General features: G+C 35.3%; 1 protein-coding gene across 1 annotated transcript in view; it reads left to right on the top strand.

Moving 5' to 3' along the window:
* Nucleotides 1–571: 571 nt before the first annotated feature.
* LOC140769381 (signal peptide peptidase-like 2) overlaps nt 572–21,449 on the top strand; it is a 36,326-nt gene continuing 15,448 nt past the window's right edge. The window contains exons 1-10 of the mRNA XM_073110074.1: nt 572–910; nt 2,196–2,354; nt 9,148–9,259; nt 10,068–10,187; nt 11,906–12,030; nt 12,895–13,077; nt 13,229–13,263; nt 13,346–13,502; nt 16,492–16,545; nt 16,878–16,970. Coding sequence (XP_072966175.1) covers nt 779–910; nt 2,196–2,354; nt 9,148–9,259; nt 10,068–10,187; nt 11,906–12,030; nt 12,895–13,077; nt 13,229–13,263; nt 13,346–13,502; nt 16,492–16,545; nt 16,878–16,970 — 1,170 coding nt within the window. The 5' untranslated portion in view covers nt 572–778. The remainder of the gene's footprint in view (nt 911–2,195; nt 2,355–9,147; nt 9,260–10,067; nt 10,188–11,905; nt 12,031–12,894; nt 13,078–13,228; nt 13,264–13,345; nt 13,503–16,491; nt 16,546–16,877; nt 16,971–21,449) is intronic.

The following is a 21,449-nucleotide window of genomic DNA, read 5'->3' as shown; positions in this document are numbered from 1 at the left end:
TTATATATACCTTTTGAATCGAAAAAAATAATTATACTGATCTCTAAACTAAAAATAATTTGATTTTATATGGTAAAAAATAGTTTGGAGAATGTATAGGTAAAATGGTGATAGTTTTAGAGCCCTAAGAAGAATTTTTACTATTATCACACTATTTGACCAAAATAGTTATGTTCTAATTTATTTTTACCAAAATAGAATATTCCTCAAACTTATTATCAAATGATATCTAATTTAATATAGCCCTAATAAAAATACCGAACTAATCAATATTTTATCTTTAAATAAAAATATTAATCAGCTTAGCGTTTTTTGTTTGGTACTAAAATGCTGATAAGTTCAGCATTTTATATATATACATGAATCTATTAAAATTGCCTGGTTATAAAAACCCTTAACTGATTAACGTTTTAAAAATGCTGATTAATTTAATATTTTTGTTAGAATAAATTAGACCTATTTGATAATTAGTTTAAAAAATATTCTATTTTGATATAAGAAAAAAAGTCCAGTTCGGTCGAAAACCCTCCAATCTGCCGTTAAAGGACCGTTAGCATGGCAGGAATCGGCCTTTCCTCCTTCCCATCTCTCAAAACAAACGTTAACAACCACGGCTCCGCAAACCAAGGAGTTGAACAGCTTCAACACCATCCATCCATCCATCCATCCATCCATCTGAAGAGAAACGCAATGAAGCGCAAGCACGCGAGAGAATATCATCTCCCAACATTTTCCTTTCGTCGGACGAGGAGGTCACCATCACCAAGGTGAATGGGCCATGGCGATTTCGAGGGTATTCTTGATCTTTCTCTCCTTCTTGGCCTCGGATTTAGTCTTTGTCGCCGCCGATTCCTCCTTCGAGGACAACTTCTCCCCCAAGTTTCCCGGCTGCAGCAATGATTTCCAGAGGGTAGATTTTTCTACAAATTTATTAGTAGACTCTGCATTGTTGGAATCATTAAGTGGTCATATAATTGTTAGCCGTTAGAAATTATGCTTCTTTAGGTTACATTAGATTTTGGAACAAAAGGTATGGATTCGAGTAAGTTCGTTTCACAATAAGGTGACCTCATCAACGTAACTCTATTAACAAGTCCACTAGGTCTACTTTGGTTCGTACGATAATTTTTTTTAAACTTTATACAAGGACCGTTCGTCTATAACTTTCCTTACGTTTTATTTTTTAGTCGTAAAAAGATAATAATTACCTTGAATATGTTTGTGTAAGAATTTATGTTTGGTTACTGTAAATAAATATGTTAACTGTAATATAAATATTATTTAGAAAACGTGCATAACTTATCATACCTTTCTACCGATGATAAAATTTTATGCATAACTTATCGTATAATATTAAGATTTGATTAAAATATATATAAATAAGTGATTAATTGTAAAATATATTTAAGGGAGACTAATTTATAAATAAGTACCCTTGTGTACGAATCAAATGCCACCTAACAAAATGGGTCATACAAATGAATAGGTTTAGAATGTATATAATTGACAATTAGAAGGTGCACCATTAGCCTTTATGGTTAGACTAACATCCTCTAGAAATCCTCCAGAGGGTTTTTTATAACAATGATCGTATAGGCAGTCTTCACCTAGTCATGCACATATAGTTTTAGCTGTAAAGTTTCTACATTTAAATGTATGAGCCCAATACACTGCATCTATGCAGATGATAGAGGAGCCTTTTGCAACTTAATTGCATTTTATTTTCAATCAGTAATAATAATCTTTTGTGTGCATCTCATAGGTAAATTGCGTGCACTCAAATACAGTAAGACATGCATCTAATATAGAAAATATATGCACTTGGTTTTCAAAAGTTCAAACTTTCCAATTAAAAAATTACAATTAAGTTGCAAAATGCCCAATGATAAATAGAAGAATGTAAGGCCCATCTATGCCTCATCAAAAGAGATATTAGAGACTAATTAAAAAAAAAACTGGGACCTAAAAGTAGTTTTCAAACCATGTTAAATGACAGGTTGATTCAAAATCTTAAGTTGCTACGTAACAATAATATTTATCATGCTTTTAATAAGAACATAAAAGGTCTCAAAGTGAAAGTTAAGCCTTCATTGCATTTGTACTCATCCATCATCAACAGAGGTATTGAAAAATCTTATATTTGTTTTGTATACATGTAGGTGAATTTTGGTTGACTAAGAAATTTCAACTTTCAGGTTAAGATACGGAACTGGGTAAATGGTGTTGAAAAATCAAGCATAGTTGGAATAACTGCCAGGTTCGGTGCTGTTTTGCCAAGTAATGCATCAGAAAATCTCAAGAAGCAAGCTGTTCTAGCAAATCCAATTAGTTGTTGCACTAATTCATCTTCAAAGGTTATTGCCCTTTGATCTTTTGTTTGCATCACTTGTTAAAGTTTTAGTCTTGGACAACCTGTTCATTTTGCTTCTCTAACTCCACGCTTCATGTTTCAAGGTGAAAAAAAATTGTCTTCCAAATTTGGCGTATTTTATTTTCGTCATTCTCTATCCCTATGGCCAACTCATCATATATAGCTGTGATTTGTCAATGTCGTTATCATTTTGTTCTTAGTTGGTTGGTATCATTAATGTTTTTATCAGTTTGTGCCTGGTGTATGGTGCTACAATACTGAAATCGAAAAACTATTATTTTATTGTCATGTTCTGCAGTGAAAAGAAAACTAAACAGTGATAGAGGATAAATTAATAGAAAGCAAATAGACAAGAATATAGACAAAGACGGGAATAACTAAGGAAGAAAAGAAGAAAAAAATAAAAAAAAGAAGACTATAGATTAGATGAAGAGGATAACTACCAAATTGCTCTGGCTTGTTGGAATCACACCGAAGGGCTTGGCATTGCACCAATAGATGGTTTATGGAACGAAGAAGAGGAAAAGAGCCTCCTTTCTTTATTTTTTTTGAATCAAAATCATTGCTGAAACAATACAAGACCTAACCATAGAATAGATTTAGGGAAAAGAAAGATTTTGTTGAAAATATATTGCTTGTGTGTGATAGAGGGAGCCTTAGTCCTATTTACACAAAAATCACCAGATATCTAACTAAATGAATAAATTATAACTCTAATGTCTTAGTCAAACTCAGATGGATCTTAAACCAAGAGTTTGTTAAGTAGACACTCAAAGAGAGAAAGGGGAAGAGATTTCATGAAGAAGTCGACAATCTTCTCCCTAGTGCTCAGGCGATAGAGTAAATAATACCATTTTGTACTCCTAGCGAGTATAGTGCATATCAACTTTAATGTACTTTGTCATCTCATAGAACAAGATTCTCTACAAGCTTTTTAGCACTGTTGTTGTCGACATTAAGAGGAGTTGTGACGGGCAAGAGAACACCCGTGCCATTGAGAAGGTGATGGAGTCAAATAATCTCTTTTGTCACAGCACATAGAAAGATATTTAGAATCTGTATAGAAGAGAGATACAACATTTCACTTCTTACTGCGTTAGAGAATTAGGAAGTCTCCTAGAAAATTGTAGAAACTTGCAGTAGATTTCCGTTGTCACCAGCATAATCTGAATTAGAATTAGCCTGTAGCTCTAAGATGAAAGTCGATGATATGAATAGAGAGCAAGTGATGGTACCACGAAGATATCGAAGAACATGCATGAGAGCACATGATAAATAGATCTAGGAATCTGCATGAACTGAGTGACATGACTAATTGTGTGAGAGATATCATGTTGCATAATGATTAGATAGATAAAGCCTTCGACCAACTAATAATATCTAGTTAGATTTGGAAGAAACTGACTATCATCAAGCTGAAGCTTCACATGTAACTCAATTAGGGTAGTAGCAAAATGAGTGTTAGTGATGGTGGCATGACTGAGAATATCTACTAATTAAGGAATTTCGACACTCAGAAAGTACTAAAGAGGACCAAGATCCTTTATCTCAAATTGGCTTTCAAGATACTACCAAAAGGACAAATGCCAGCCGAGTCATCTCCGATGACAATTATGTCATTAACATACAAAAGGAGGATCCAACCCTGAGTAGAAGATTGTAGAAACATGAATAGCTCAAAGGGATTCTCATGAAATTCGTAATCTATGTGAAAATTGCAAAATTGATCAAACTAAGCGCAAGGAGCCTGCTTGACCTCATAAATGGCTCATCGTAGTCGACAAATATAACCTGAAGGAATAGGGAAACTAGATGAAGGAACCATATCTCCTCTTCAAGAAGACAATTAAAAAATGCATTCTTCACATTCATCTGATGTAGAGGCTATTGGCATAAAAGCATCAACAAGAAGAGAACGTAGATAAGTCATTCGGGCAACGAGAGCAAATGTCTCCTCGTAGTCTATCTCGTATTCCTGATTAAAGCTCCAAGCAACCAGATGAGTATTATATGTGGCAACATATCCATTAGGTTCATACTTAACTTTGAAAATTTATTTGCATTTGATAGGCACGATGTTTGGTGGGCGAGAAACAATAGCACGGGTACTCATCTGCTGAAGGGCTTGAAGCTCATTTGTAATAGACCACTCTGGAACCTAGACAACCATAAGATCGGATCTGGGCTTAGAAATTGTGTGAATGACTTCAAGAAAGATGTGAAATTGAGGAAAGTATATAGCGAAAAAGAAAGTCATATAGTTGGGAGGGCGATGCTCACGCTTTGGATAGCAATGAGCTGGTGTAGGAGCCCATCACAATAAAGGATGAAATGATTAAAAGGGCACTACTAAAAGAGGAAGGCTAAGCTGTAGGAAGGGGACATGACTTACGAGTGTAAAATTATGGCAAAGTTGTGATGGAAAGTGGTACTCCTCTGGAAGGACTAAAGACTCATCGAGAGAGTACCCCGAAGGGCCAGAAAGGACTGATAGTAAAAGAGTATCCATGGGTAGAGAAATATTAAGCATGTGGTGAGTAGATAGATGGTAGGGCTAAACTAGAGACATCCGAGGTGATGGAAGATAGGATATGGGTAAAGTGATATAGAAAGGATAAGTCCGATGGAGCTAAGATATCAAAGGTAAAGAAGGGTATCTCTTCTAGAAAAGTGTCATTGCGTGATACCCTAATATGATAAGTAGAATTATTATAACAATGGTAGTCTTTATGCTCAGGACTATATTGTAAAAAAACACATTTAGCTTCTTGAGGGGACAACTTGTTACTTCTCCTAAAGAAAGAAGAACAAATACTCCCAAGAACACGACTATAAGATGGTGAAGTACCATAGAGATGCTCATATAGGGTGGCACTAGCTAGGGTGGATAATAGAGTTCGATTAATAAGATAGAGAACAATAATAATGGCTTCAGCCTAATAAGAGAGAGGAGCAGAAGCCTAAAAAAGAATAGCACGAGTGGTTTGAAGGAGATGATGATGTTTCCGTTTGGCAACACTTTGTTGAGTAGAGGTATAGGGACACAACTGTTAAGGTAGAGTGTTAGCAGAAGCATAAATAAAAAAAACTAAAAGGAAAGATACCCACAAGCACCATTAGATTAGAAGATCTTAATAGATTGATCGAATTAAGTACGAACTATATAAGAGAAATCATGATAGATATAACACAATAAAGTGTTGCCCTATTTATACAAAGCCACCAGATATCTATAAATAAATGAATAAGGTATAACTCTAATAATAGCTATCCTTACAAAAGACCTCCATCCTGTTTTCTAATAAGAGATGAATAAGATACTCTAAACTATGGATGGCCGTACTGGCACGTGGCACTAGGATTGCCACACGGCACGTCGCTCGATATCGATCTCGTCGTCGAGCTACCCGTCACCGCTCACCTTCGCCGTCGCTTCATTGGGTGCCCTAACCCTCACTGATCGCCGTTCACCTCTCTCTCTCTTCTCTCTCGGGCTAGGGCATCTGACGAAGCGATAGCGACGGTGAAGGCGAGCGGCGAGCGATGGTGACGGTGACTACGAATGCGTCGGCCGGTGGTCGGCACGACCATCGTTGCTCTAAACAATCTCAAATTCCTAGTTATAGTATGTCAAAATTGATCTTACCCATATAAGTACCAATAAAAGTATAAAACCTAACAAAATACTAACTTATTGTCCCAAAAAATTGTTAAATTGAGCTAAAATAGACCCAAATACAAAAGTTATGAAAACACACAAAATTAGGTCAAGTAAATGATGAAAATTAGAAAATAGCACAATTAAACTCAATCCTAACTAGACTTGACTCAATAAAGTTACCCAAAGATTAGAAAGCAAATCTCAAATATGAAATATGTCTGTAGTCTTTATTCTTGTGCATCACAAGACTATTACTTACTGGAACTTAGGAGCATGAATACTCTATGCTTTCTATATTGCTCATCTCGCAATCCACTAGCTGGATGCAATTTTTTTCCTTGAACTTTTCTAGATGCAGAAAGTGATTTTAAGTTTCCTTATCTTTTGAACCTTTCCATTAGTCAAGTTTTACTGATTTGATAGGTGTTTGTTATGTCCAATTGTTGGAACATCCAATTTGTTAGAGCATGGTGAAGGTGAGCTTGGTTGAAGAACTTCTATTATACTAAAGAAGATGTATAATGCTGGAAGCTCTTGAGCTTGATTATTTTAAGATGCCCAAAGTTGAACAGTAAGCCAATAGTGTGACTGATTTTTGGCAATGTCCTTTTGACATGTCTCACTGCTACAACAAGTACTGTATATGAGCGGCAGCCTCTGATGAGCATGCCCATTGCGCAATTAGATATTTGGGTAAAGCATATCCATTTAGCTTGGGCTCTTTAGATATTTGAGTCATGTCTGCTGGTTAATCTTTTTCTGGCATCCTATTATACATTGTTGACTGGTCTCCTTAAACTATGTCATCAAACCCGAAGGCATCTTATCTATATGCCTTTTGCATTTTCAAGTCATTTTGACATTCAACTTATTGCCATCTCTTTCTGCAATTCTCTTGTGGTTGATTATTGTTTTTCATAGTAAGATATTGTTAAGTGATTTTTAGTGAGATACCACTAGTGTTTCTCAGCCTTGGTCCTTTCCTTATCTGCATGGCATACCACAGTCAGCTTTATTAGACAGTTTCTTTTCTCTACTAAATTCATGCTTTCATATCTCAATCTCTTTCTATCTTTTCTCCTTAACTCAAATCTTCCACAAAATTTATGAGACTATAAAGTAAGGAACATGTATAACTTTACCAATGTAAAGTAGGCATAACTCATTAGTTGTCCTTGTTAATACTTTAGATCCCTAACTGTTGTCTTTTCTTTTAGTGAGTTATAGTAGACTAGTAGGATCAGTGTTTTTAATGGTAGCCAAGGTGGTGCCTTGGCGGGGCAGCAAACCAGCTACCTCGCATTCCACATTGGCCGCCGTTAAATCTTCCACAAAATTTATGAGACTATAAGGTAAGGAACATGTATAATTTTACCAATGTAAAGTAGGCATAACTCATTAGTTGTCCTTGTTAATACTTTAGATCCCTAATTGCTGTCTTTTCTTTTAGTGAGTTATAGTAGACTAGTAGGATCAGTGTTTTTAATGGTAGCCAAGGTGGTGCCTTGATGGGGCGGCAAGCCAGCTACCTCGCATTCCATATTGGCGGCCTGTAAATGGCTGGCGGGCCACCATTTGTCTTTTGGCAGGGCCGTCTTATTGTTTGGCGGCTCGCGTAGCTCGGTTAGTTGTTATAGTGGGTTGGGTAATGCGGTAAGGGGTTGAGGTATATAATGGATAGTGAGTTTATGAGTGACTAAATAAAAAAGAAATCTTACTCTACCCTAACTCAATTGAGCTCTTTTCCTCCTCTACCTCCCTTCTCTCTTGATCGATGGCGGCAAGCTGTATTGGTAGCGGCAATGGGAGTGGCGACGGCAAGCATCGGCAGTGGTGACAATGAAGAACTCGAACAACACCACTTAGAGAAGAATAATATGAAGCACTACATTTGCTCGTGGGCTAGGAAAGCGGAAGGGGAAGGGGATGGCAGCTGGTTTAGGAGAAAGGTGATGTAGATTGTAGAGTGATTGATGCGAAGTGATTAACAACAGTTGGCCTAAGCACTAGCTTTGTCCTAGTGCATATTTTTTAGGAGAAAATGCTCTCATCTTCTCTAATTACTGAGTTTGTCGTATGTTGCAAATTTCTCTATATAAGTGACAAATAGTGTGAATTAAAAGTATAATTTAATTTGATTAATATTAATTAGTCTAACTATCATATCTAATTATTTTTAATTATTTTTATATAAAAAAAGCTAAATTGCCTTATCACCCGCCTTTCGTCTTGGCTCTAGGCGGTGGGGTAACCGCCCGTCATCTGCGGCCATCTTTCAAAACATTGAGTAGAATATTCAAGATGAATCCCTCTAAACATTTTTGTCCAATTCTCAACAATTGCTCCAATACCATGGGATTTTTATATTTTTTCCCATGAATGCTCGTCATTTATTCATTTATCAACTGCTTGATGGTTTATTATTTTAACCAGTCCTAAACTAATTGTCAAATACAGACCTGAGTGGTTCAAAGTGAGCTTTTGATTCCATCATGCTTTCATATTTAGCTACAGTGACAGCCTATACATGTTTAGATGAGTAAAAGGACCAAGATCTTGCAATGACTTATGCAATATGTATCTTTAAAAGGTACAAAGTACGTAGATAATGGAAATTTCAAATATTTATCCAAACAAAAGCACCTAAATAACACAGACAGACATAGAAGTTTTGGTTCACTTATTGACCAAGTCTCACTTTATTGTCCTATGAGCTTTCTCCATTAAATAAGAGGAACTTATCCATTGATGGACTAACTCATAACACAACTAGGAAAGAAGATGACAAATGCCTAACTACAAGGATACAGTGGAACCACTTTCACATGATATTTTTCTTTTCAGGATCATTGTAAGAACTTTACTATATGAGCTACTCAATCTTTAACAACGTATATGATTAAGTCATAAATATTTTCTTGCAACATGTAATTTTGCACTTGCTTGATGCAAATAATGGTTACAGGTACTTTTAATAATTTCATTGTTTAGTGCCAATCATTTCTAGTAGCATATATGTACCAACCAAAAACAAATATTTGAGTAATAACAGACCAAGACTGTTCTCGATTTTTGTTTATATTCTTTGTCGTAAAGTAAGCTACATTATTGGCAGCTATCAGGTTCTATTGTATTAGCTAAGCGTGGAGATTGCACGTACATTGATAAAGCAAAAATTGCACAGTCAAGATCTGCAGCAGGCTTACTGTTGATAAATGATGAAGAAGGTTTGCTCCCTTCCTCCCCTCTACTTGACTTAGTGCTTTTATTTGGGATACTATGCATCATGGATGGCCGTGCCGGTAGGGGCATGACACTTGGCATGGGGTGTGCTAGTGGCACACCCACGTGCCGTGCTGTGCTGATTCGTGTCGGTCCGGGCACGGCTTCGTGCTGGTCATGTGTCAATGTAGAGATTTTTTTTAAATTTTTTTTTCTATTTCTATCGATCTTTATCAAATCAACTTTACTCATTTTTTTAACAAACATGATATGACATGTGTAACCCATTTTTTTTTAACTTTTTCTTATTTTCATCAATCATCATCAATTAACTTTTGTCATTTGTCATTTTCTAATTTTTATAATCATCATTTAACAAGTATGGAATGTTCAATCATATTATGGAGTATTCAATCATATTATGGAGTGTTAATCATTAATATTAATTTTACTAAATGTATTCAATCATATTATGTGTTGAATAATATTTATATTCAACTATTGTTTTATCTATAATAAAATATGTTATTTACAAAAATAATCTAAAGATAAAATAGTGTAATGTTGGTTTTAAATTTTAATACATATATTTAAATAAGAAATCAAAGATTGATATAGTAAAGACCCAAAAACATCTTTAAATATCTTAAAAGTTTTATTAAAAATATTATAAATATATGCCACTGTCACCGGGAGGCATGCCGCTTTGGCACGCCTCGTGCCAATTGGCATATGCCGCCGGCACGGCCTTCGTTGTATGCATATAATCTATGGTAGTTCATATTGTATAACTTGATATTTTTTGGTTCCTAGAACTTTCCAAGATGGTTTGCATGCAAAATGATTCAGCACTTAGTATCAAAATTCCTGTCGTTATGATGCCAACTTTAGAAGGAGAGAAGATTAAGAAATCCTTGGAAACAGGGGGAAGAGGTAAACTTTTATGGTTTTTCTACTTGACTTATTTGTTGCTTTTGGTGTATTAACTTTCCTATAATACCATCTGGATTTTTATATGTGAATCATGTGCCCTTATGTTTCATCTTTACAGTAATCTCTCTACTGCTTTTCTTAGGCTATAATATTCTAACTTACTGCTGATTGCCAATACAGAAGTTTATGCAGATTCAACAAGTTTTTTTCTTGAATTCTGTTATTTTACTCTTACTACATCATACAAGAGCAACCAAGCCTTTAGTCCCAGCAATTTAGTGTTGGCTAAAAGGGTGTTCTAGTGCATGAGGCCCCAATTAACACGGGCTCTAGAGATGGATGGGGTACGCAGGTTTACCCTCAATTCTTGACAGGTCGTTTGCATGACTTGAACTCATGACCTCTTGAATGCAAAGGGCAATCCTCACTGTCACACAAAACATCTTCCTTCTTAGAGAAAAATGAGGTTGGAACTTACTGAATGTTTACTTCAGGTTAAAGTGGTTTGGCACATTATTAGATGTTCTAGTTCAGTTTACTAGGTACAATTTTGTTCTCTTTCTTTCTCAGTATGCATCAAGGTTCTTAGCAGCATGTTGCTCAGTTGGAGTCACTGAATGGATGGCTTCTTTTAATGTGATAATTAAGGATTGCCCCATGCTGCTTGGTGGCAGGGTTTATGATTAAAATATACTCTGGATATTTCTCCTAGTTCTGTTTTCAGTTGCACAGGAGGGTATTTTGCATGATGCCCACCAATTTTCTTCATAAGTTTGGCTTCACTGATAAAAAATTTACTCGATGGAGAACTTTTTTCCTCAACTGTTTTTCGTTCCACATGCAAACTCCTGATTCTTTTAAAACATCTTTTATCTACTGCCTCAAGGCAGTATTTCATTGTTTTTTCAAAAAAAGAAAAGAAAAGAAATTATGACCATTCACCCTTTGTATATGATTACCAGGTAAACTGAAAAGATTCCACAATAGATAAAAAGGAAAGTGACACCTTTCACAATTGTACCGATGTTATTGGTATGCTGCAAAATGATGAGCTCACTCATGAGGCTTGCTACATCAATTAATTAGTATCAGCGTCTCAGGAAGAAAATGCAATACTGAGCTTGATCTCTTATAAATTTCTTTGAATAATCAATATTTCAAAACCAGTGTCCTATATAATTTCCGAAAGCAAGAAACTGATAAGAGCATCTTGTTGTATGATATATCTCATTTCCTTCCTTATAGTATGTATCTGCAACATGCACATAATAGCTTCCTTAGGCTAAGTAGTCCTTATATATTTCATGAATAACCAATATTTCAGCCAGTGTCCTTTATAATTTCTGAAAGTAAGAAATTGATAAGAACATCTTGTTGTATGATTATATCCCATTTCCTTCCTTATAGTATGTATCTGCAACATGCACATAATAGCTTTGTTAGGCTAAGTAGTCCTTATTGTCTTGAACCTTATAACGTCAACTTCTTAATTCTTTTCTAACTCAGAAACTGAACATAGTTGCTGTTAAGATAATCCCCAATGTGTGCTGAATTACATCTTTAAGTGCAGAATTGTTGAGAGCATGACTTTCTAGACATTGACTTTGTTTGTTGTTTAAGTTCGTTCATAGTTTCTATCTTTCAGTACATCCATTTGCTTTGTGTAATATTCTTAATTTCTTATCATTTTTATTTTTCACAATGCTCTTTTGCTGCAGTTGATATTCTTTTATATTCTCCAAATGAGAAAGATGTGGACTTCTCTGTAGCCTTTTTATGGTTAATGGCTGTTGGAACTATTGTTTGTGCCTCTCTTTGGGATGAATACATTTCATCTGAGAAGGTATGCGACTACAAGTGTGAAAAGAAATCGATTTAGATTTTTCTCTCTTGGGTTTTTTTCAGTTGATAATCCATTAAATGTTCCAGAAACATAATTTGCAAATTGTATGTTGTAACATTACTCACTAACTATTCTAAAAGCTTAAATTGTTAGAAAATGATAATTTTATCCTTTTATACTCTAACATGGTAATTTAATATTGAACACATTCACCTATTATGAGTCCCTATGTATTTGAGTCATTATGTGTAGATGTGTTGAAACCCAATCTCTAGTGCTAGACCTCTACTTGTTATGTATCTTTGCTAGTTCTCACCACCATATTCCTTGTAGACTTTATCTCTTACAAGAACTTCACTTCTACATGCAACTAATTATGTGGAGCTCTGTCTAATTATTAAAATGCCCTGGATTCGTTGTTTCCCAACCTGTTCTCCCACCATCATCCACATTACATAGTTTGTGATATCTACAACTTAAGTAGGGCCCTCTACGACTATTTGTGAAAATATGTTACTCTTCTTACTTCTTAGTTTTACTAAAGATCGTCTAAAAGAGAGAAACTGAATGAAGAGGTTCTAGAAAGCTCTATCAAGTAAGGGGTAACAGTTATATGATATTCAAATTCTGTCAGATAGTTGATGATGTTACTTTAACAAGTGTTAGTCAATTAGTAAACTTGATGACCTACATTTCTTATTCAGGGCTATAATACAATCATACCAAAACTATTTCATAGTCATCCATTCAAAATTTTTCATGAAGTGATCATCCAAAGAAAAGCATAACTATATTCCTTTTCTCTTATACAAGTCTCATTAAGGTGACATGCATCTAAACTTTGCCTTTAATCTCCATGAACAGGATCAACCTAATGCTGAACTGAATGACAAAGGAGACTCTGAGAACGAAATTATAGAAATGAAAACAAAGGGTGCTATAGTCTTTGTTATAGCAGCATCTGCTTTTCTGATAATTCTATACTTTTTCATGTCATCTTGGCTTGTTTGGCTTCTGATTGTGTTGTTTTGCCTTGCTGGAGCTGAGGTACAAAAGTCAGTACGAATTTTCATGAAATTATCTAGTTCAGTTGATAATTTGTTATATAATCATCATTAACAAACCAGGCTAGATTGGACATTTAGTATTCTAATAGACCTATATGTATGATGCTTTTTACCTTTTGCACTGTTTTCAGGGAATGTGCTTTTGTACAGTAACTCTTACTTCAAGGTGTGGTCCTACAAACTTATTTCTGTTACATTTTAATCTGTTGTCATCTCCTTGTTGCATTTAAGGCTTATTTCCTGAACAGAATCTTCAGAGGCTGTGGTCAGATTAGAGTAAATCTTCCTCTTCTTGGGGAAGTACTGGTTCTGTCTATATTTGTTTTTCCACTCTGCTTGGCATTCTCCATAAGTTGGGCTGCAAATCAGAAATCTTCTTTTGCCTGGATTGGCCAAGACATTCTTGTAAGTTGTAAGATATCAAATACACACTGAAATTCTCTCTTGCCACATCTGTATCTGTTTTTATTTTTCTAAATATTTTTAGAGTTTAGTCTTTGGCTTGACAAATAGTGTATATCGATATCCAAGTATCTGAAAGGAACCAAACCATTTCTCCTCAGTGCAAGTAGCACCTTTTTGTTATGTTATGAGCAATTGCTGCACACTTCCAATAGCTGCAACTCACATTATATGTCTTAGGTACTAAATTTAGCAACCAGGATAAGAGAGGCAGAAAATATTTATGTAAACAAAGAAATACTATTGCAATGCGTTACTCTTTGATTCAGAGTCCAATACAAATGATCTGCTAATTAAAAGTTAGGCCGGATCACTTTACAAAACTTTGGCATTTTGCTTAACCGATATTGAAATAGAGGGGCAGTTGGATTTTTCAGTGTGTCAAGTGTTGCTTAGTAGTTGTTTTGTGTACTATCAATCTATCATGTATAATTTTAGAGTAAATCATTATGCTCTACAGATGCAAAATAGGTCTTAGGTAGCATTTCTTTTTCTTACTTTCATGTATTTTCTGAACTATTTATGGGCAGGAAGTGTATGGCAATCTAGGTTAGTGTAAATGCTGAAGTTCCTTTAGCTATAAATTTGAATCTTGTTTGATTGAATATGCTTGTTTGATTAGGTAAGTCAATGTTCTGAACCAAGTCATATTTTTTCCAAAGAGTCCTAATACAGTGGTATAAGAAGAGTTTAGGATTACCTCTTTTGGTGTATTATACACGATGTAGTAAGATTTGATTAGGTAACAATTTTGTGATATACATTGAGAACCTTCTTAATACTTTTCAGTTTTTAAAAGTGTAGGTGCTATAATAAAATAAATTACTATTTTTCTCATTCAATTATTTGGTATATCTTTTATACCATCTGTTTAAATTTCGTTTCCTATATTTTTCATATTTAAGTCAGATCAATATGGAATTTGAAGAGAATCTGTTGTGTAACTATAAGTATAAAAGAATGGAAGCATGAAATCACCATTTTTTGTTTGCCTAAGCTTTTAGAGTTGTTAATGTATATCATGTACTGTCTTCAGGTTGTGTCTGGGGAATATCATATAACTTGTATCTTTGATATATTTGAGTAATATTGCTGGTTATTCCATTTATAACATGGTATTAGAGCCCTAGGCTTCTTTCCAGTTGATTATATTTTTTCTAATTTTCTATCAATCATATTCCTTGGCTTGCTATTGCACTAGAAGCCGTTTTGTTGGGAACAAATCTCACACAAATGAATTGTGAGAAACCCTCAATCACAAGGACCAAGGTTTGAAAAGTTGGAACTAGGATTTGGATTCGCCTCCCAGAAAAATAATACGTATCAATCATATAGGCCAAATTGTTCGTAACGGCCACTCGGATTGGATTGGGCTATTTTTAATTACATTAAATTCTAAATATTATTTAAAATTATATGAAAGTTTTTAAAATATAAAAAGAATGAGAAAATAATAATTACTCACATAGGAAACCTAAAAACTAAAAAAAGTGTTAACTTACTTAAAATTGCCGCAATGGAGAGAGAGAGTGGAAAAAACAAAAAGAAAAAAAAACTACCACAGTAAAGGAGAGAGAAGAAAAAAACTACAGTGAAGATATAAGAGAAGAGAGAGAAAGAAATGAAATAAAAAATCACATAGCCAAGGTTGTTTGAGTTCGATCTGCATTAGTTGAGTCTGCCAAAGTTGGATTTCTGCATCGAAAAAGCAATAACTATGGTAGGGAGAGAGAGAAATAGTGAAACAGAGAGAAAGAGAAATAGTGAAAGAGAGAAAGAGAAAGAAAGAGGAAGAAAGATAGAGAAATAGTGAAAGAAGATCGACCCAAATTGGCTGATCCAGATTGAGATCGGCCAATTTCACCCGATCCCAATCAATTGATTGGGCTGGGGTGTGGATTGGCAGATCCTTCGATCCGTGATAAGGACTCGCCTATGAGCTGCAATGAGACCCATGCAAGTCCTTGCATGAGAAATCCCATATGGATGGAAGTTGTCCCCTTGTGTGTGGCCTACAGCAATTTCAAATTCTAATGGACTAAAAATTCCTCCCACATGCAGATACTTCCATGAGAGCAACTATTTTGCATTGTTTTTTGGGACTTGAGATTGCTCACAATGGGAAAGAAATACTTATGTCTCAACAAAAGTACGCTTCCGATGTAGTTAGCTGAGCAACTAAATCTAATGTTGGCTCTTCCAAAGACAGTCTTTCAACCGTATAATAACTATAAAAATTGTCCTACTTTTTTTCTTGATCTTACATTCCTGATTTCTGTACCTATTTTCTTCCTTATAGCATATCCTTTACCATACATACAAGTGCCTTGTCACAATGGATAACTTCCTACGTCAGTTTATTCTGACAGCATGTCTCCTTCAGATCGTTTATAATAATTTTCTTCTCCATCCTTCATATTTTTGGCACGTAAATTGAAAATTATCACTTTTCATGTGGATGATATCAAAAGACTGATTTTCACTGCCCAACACACTGAACAGTGAACACATTAAAAGTATTTGCTGTTATATCTTTTACTCTGAGCTGTCAAGCTGTCACATTACAGTGCGGAAGTACTTTCATCAAGTTTTGTCTCTTCATTTGTTCTTGAAAGATATTTCAAGCATCAGTATCATCATCAATTAAGAGGTTGGACTAAAGTCTTTGTTGTTGTTGCTGCATCTTTTCATCAATTAAGATTGTATTACTGCAAATTTCTTTATTAATATTTTCACTAATCTTTTATGCAGTATTCATGTAGTGCAAGCCTCGCCAATTGCACTTCTTGTACTGCATATTTAGTCTCTTTGGAATCCATTTAATTCCATGTTACATGCTGTCTGACAGCTTACTATTTATTGTATTAGCTCATTTTTATATATTACAGTTCATTACGTCCCTTTTAATTGGATCTTTCTCTGATGCATCCAGGGCATCTGTTTGATAATACAAGTGTTACAGCTGGCTCAGTTGCCAAATGTAAAGGTGATCTTTGTAACACTATCATGTAATCATTTTTTTGCTATAATTGATAATGCTCTAACTAGTCCTTATTATATATTTTCAATATTTTATTCTTGTGGACTAACTTGTTACCTAACATCATAAAGAGTTGAGGTTATCTAGGCAAATTCCAGCAAATATTTTTCTCCATTTAATTTAGAGTCCAATTGGATGGGTCCTACTTAAAATGAGTAGAGCTCCTTTTCCTACAAAGGACTGCTAAACGTGTTTGATTATTTATCACTTCTCCAACAACATAATTTTGTAGATAATTGTTTGTTTATCATTCTTTAACTTGTTGCACTGCTTTTCAGGTTGCATCGGCACTTCTTGTGTGTGCATTTTTCTATGATATATTCTGGGTTTTCCTGTCCCCACTTATTTTCCATGAGAGTGTCATGATTGCAGTAAGTCTATTTTTTCTGGTTTTAACATTTCAGCCACTGTCTTCTTATCATGTCACTGATAGTGTTATTCTTGCAACTATTCAGTTAGAACAGTCAGTTTGCTGTTCAATTATTTCACCATAGCATTAAATTACTAGTTGTTTCACTGTTGGACTACCTCTTTGCTTCTGTTGAGTTATTTCACTAGAACATCAAATTAGTAGTTGTTTTCCAGTCGGATTGCATTTAGATTCTTGTCATAAACCTTTTCACGCTTTTTTCTTTAAATGATAAAATGGATATTAGAACTTTGAAGTAGCTTCAGTTTTCCTTCTTTTTTTTACCACTTGTCCTAGTATTTATTGCATACATTAAATTATTGAGACAAGTGTTTGGGTCCCAATTATAATTTATTAAAGAAGATTTATGAGAGAGAAGACCAGGACATTATATAGAGAGACCAGAGGAGACCTCGAAGGAGACGAGAGGAGGAAAGCAAACCTTCCCCTGGCACCATATCTCAAAAAGAGAGATACAAAGGCTGAAAGGGGTTTTAGCCGAGTTTTTGACCAAATTGCTGTAACAGTAAAATAATATTCTCCAAAGTAGCATATTGTTCAAACTATATCCCAAATTAGTACTACAATAAGATCGCTGTCTCAGACAACAATTCTTTAGTAAATTAATTAATTTTATAATAAGCTAAAAATAAAGAAAAAGTTTAGATTATCGTAACTTTGCGCTGGATTATCTGTTTTGGTCATAAAATGTCGTTGTGAAGATACAAAAAAAAACTTTGCGCTGAACCAACATCGCTTAGAATTGCAAATTAAAGACCATAGCTCCTCCAAATTTTAATTTCACATTTGTTATATAATGGTTTATGTCATGACCCAAAATTAGAATCATGACTGGCCATGAACCTCAATGCACTTGAGATACATGAAGCTTTAACCAATATTTTTCTAAGTCCCAAAATAACAAGAATTTAATTATGAACAAATAACTCCAGTAAATATAATCCAATAATAAAGAAACACCAATGTCATCGATAATATGTCACCAATCAAACTAAAATAAGAGATGATTTAGAATAAAATGTCTAATACAACCGATAGATAAAATAGTAGAATTCTAAGTGGAGGTGGGGTCCCGGTACATCTCACTCAGTTGCCACATAGATCAGCACTTGAATTATTAGAAGAGAAAACCTATGAGCTAACAAATATAGCTCATTGAATGAAATATACTCAAAAGCTAAATAAATCCGAATCCATAACATAACTTTAAATAAATACCAGCCCAATAATATAAAATGAGAATCTTAATAAGCTTGCTTATAATAACAGTAATAATAACAGTACAAGTAATAACATAGTAAATCATATCTTATAACATGATTTTTGTCCATATGTTGAACTTCTTTCAATATTAATAATAATGTCATATGTCTTATTTTGGGACTGTTCCTGAGGATTTATATCAACTACAAGTCACCAAAATATGCACTCGAGTTTTTTTTTTATAGTTAATTCAGTTAGGATAACTAGGAGGTGTCACTATGTGATAAACTCACCCTATCTTTTCCACTAACTATAAAGAAAGATTAAAGTCATCTTAGGGAGATTTTTGATCTACTTTGGGACTGTTCTTTAAGTGCGCCAGAGTCATCTAAGCGAATCATATGCTGATCAGGTATAGGATTGTCCTCTAAACTTCAAGGTAGTTTTGAGTCACCACAGGGAGATACACGAAGAATATCTAGCTTATGCCTGTTCTCAAAGTCCTACTACATATCAATTATATTTTTTCACTAATATTATCAATCATATAAATGACTATTTGCACTAAGTATAGTAATACAGTGGGTTTTATATTTTGCACATAAAACATAATATTGCACGAAAATATAATAATGTATTTGCACACTGAATTTTACGTGATCTGATAAAAAGTATAAAATACAAGACAAATAAATAAAATAAATATGTAAGTGAACCTACTCACCTATGACTAGGTGAAACGACTGAAATCTCTAGTCCATGGTTTAAGAAAAAAATCACCATATTTAATAATAAATAAATAATATATGTCAATTTAACTAATATCATGATTTCTAAAATTTAAAACTAATTAAATAGCTAAAATGTGTTGATTTAAGCCCATTGGATTGGGCTGGATTGTTGCCGGCCCGCAGCCTATAAGAATTCAATTTAACGGGCTGGGCCAAGGCCCAACAATTAAATTAGCAATGGATTGGGCTGCGGGTTAGAAATCGCTTTCTCTGAAAGTGTTTAATATAGAAACAATAGTGAAAATAATTTATTGTCTAAAGCAATAATTCCCCTAGCAATTTTTTAGTGTTGTAGAAAATTAATTAGTCCATTAAAATCCGCTGTCTAAGACAGTGATTTTATTGTTGTACTAGTTTGAAAAATAATTTGAATAATGATATATTTTATGAAATATTTATTACTATAGCAATACTTTGGTCAAAAACTTAGTTTTAGCCTTCCTTAAGAAAATCTCTATTGCGCTCAAAGGCTTTACAAAGGCTTTACAAAGGCTGGAGTGCACAAAGAATCTCTAGAGCCACCAAAGAATCTAAAGGCGATGATCGAAGGCTTCGCGAAGGCAGTAGGTCCAGTAGTTCGTGATCGACGCTAGAGAGTCCTCCCTTTGATAACTGGTAGGAAGGAGTCCTAGAAGTGTTTTGCCAAGGAGCACCCCAACAAAAGGTGGTGGAGAGATTTCACTGCATCATAATAGAGCCAGCAACCAAGAGGACCATTGAAGCCTTTGCGAGCTAGGACATGGGTTGTTTGAATTTTATCAAGGTTGGTTAGCTAGAGGAAGGTCTTAACTTTGGATGGTAGGGACATCTTCCAAAGGCTAGCCACTCACTCCTCTTTGGTGGCACTTGTAGAGAGGATGCTATTTTGGGAGCTGGCGGAGAAAGATCTGAACATAATCATCCTCTAGTTGATGTTGTGCAGAGATCTGGCATGAAGGGAGAGGTCCTTAAGGAAGATTCCTGGTGCAGCCCACTCATCGGCAGTAGGCCCGTCTATCTTTCCAGCGCACCCTAAGGAAGGTGCATCTGTGAGGAGCATGCTTTTCCATGTAGATACCTGGAACGCTAGGGGAGATACCTGGAACACTAGGGGAGATGAGTGTGCAATGGTACTTCTCTGAGCTAGAGATCAGTCCATAAGCTAATTTAATCACCTCTCCTTGAGATAAAGGAAACTTTTACCGTGAAAGGGTGGCGGCCCTCAGCACACCCCTTCATATAGCCGGGCACCTCGGGTTCTTTCTTAAGATAGCTCCTTCTGTAGTATAGCTCAATTACCACTGCTCTCTACCAGGAAACCTTCTAGTTGGGCAGCTTCCACCAGCATTTTCCCACAAGAGAGATGTTGACACCTTTTGAGGCCCATAATCCTTAAATCCCTTGAGCTCTTAGGAAGGCAATGTCTAATTGGCTTGATAATGGAAGTGAAAGATCGATCCTTCTCTCTTCCAAAGAAAGGCCCTTCTGATGACATTTATCTTGGAGATGACCGCTTCAGGTGCCAAAATACAGACATGAAGTATGAGGGAAGGACTGAACCACTTTATCAAGCACAACTCTGCCTGTCAATTGATAGGATTCTAGCTTTCCAATACTTGTTGACGATAGGCTGCCAGTCCTAGGAGTTAATCAACCTAGGATTTAGGGGAAGGCCTAGGTACTTGCTAGGGAAGAGGTGCAGAGGACACTCTGACCAACCTGGGCCAATACAGTGCAGCTTTAGCCAAGAGGATTGAGTGGAGGCACAATTTGTCTAGGTTGATGCAAAGGCCCAAGACAAGCTCAAACAGGACCATGATACAGTTGAGTTTGGAGATGGATCCAGTGCTTCCACTTGATAGGAGAGTGTTATCTACAAATTGGAGGATAGGCATTTCTGTGGTAGGCGGAGGACCCAATCCCTAGAGAAGCCCATCATCTTATGACCCTAGGAAGAATCTTATGAGCAGATCCAAGACTAGGATGAAGAGAAGTGGAGATAAAGGATCCACATGCTTGAGACCATAAATCCCCTCACTTTTACGATGTAGAAGAGAGTATTTCATCCGATACATTTGAAGGCCTTGGCAAAATTGAATCAGTGAGCACAAGACAACAGCTCATGGACTAGAGCAACATTTTCCAGAATTGACTTCCATTTAGTAAATGCTGATTGATTGCTATAGATGAGGTTGCCCATCAACCTTTTCAACCTATTGAGTAGGACCTTGGTAATTATCTTAAATTTACAATTGAGCAAGTTGACTGGTTAGTAATTTGACTAGAGATTGGCCCATCGTTCATCGGTAGGAATAGGAAGGACTTATTCCCTGTTTCAACTAGATGTCTTGGGCATGGAAACCGTTCAAGACTTTTCAAGGATCCCCTTCGATTTTGTTCCAAAACTATTGGTAGAAAATGACTGGAGATCTGTCGAGTCCCAGGGT

This window comes from Typha angustifolia, chromosome 10 (genome assembly GCF_048772165.1).
Source record: "Typha angustifolia cultivar Huaian chromosome 10, ASM4877216v1, whole genome shotgun sequence".
NCBI lineage: Eukaryota > Viridiplantae > Streptophyta > Magnoliopsida > Poales > Typhaceae > Typha > Typha angustifolia.
Note: the sequence above shows the minus strand (reverse complement) of the source record. Positions and strands in the feature narration are given on the sequence as shown.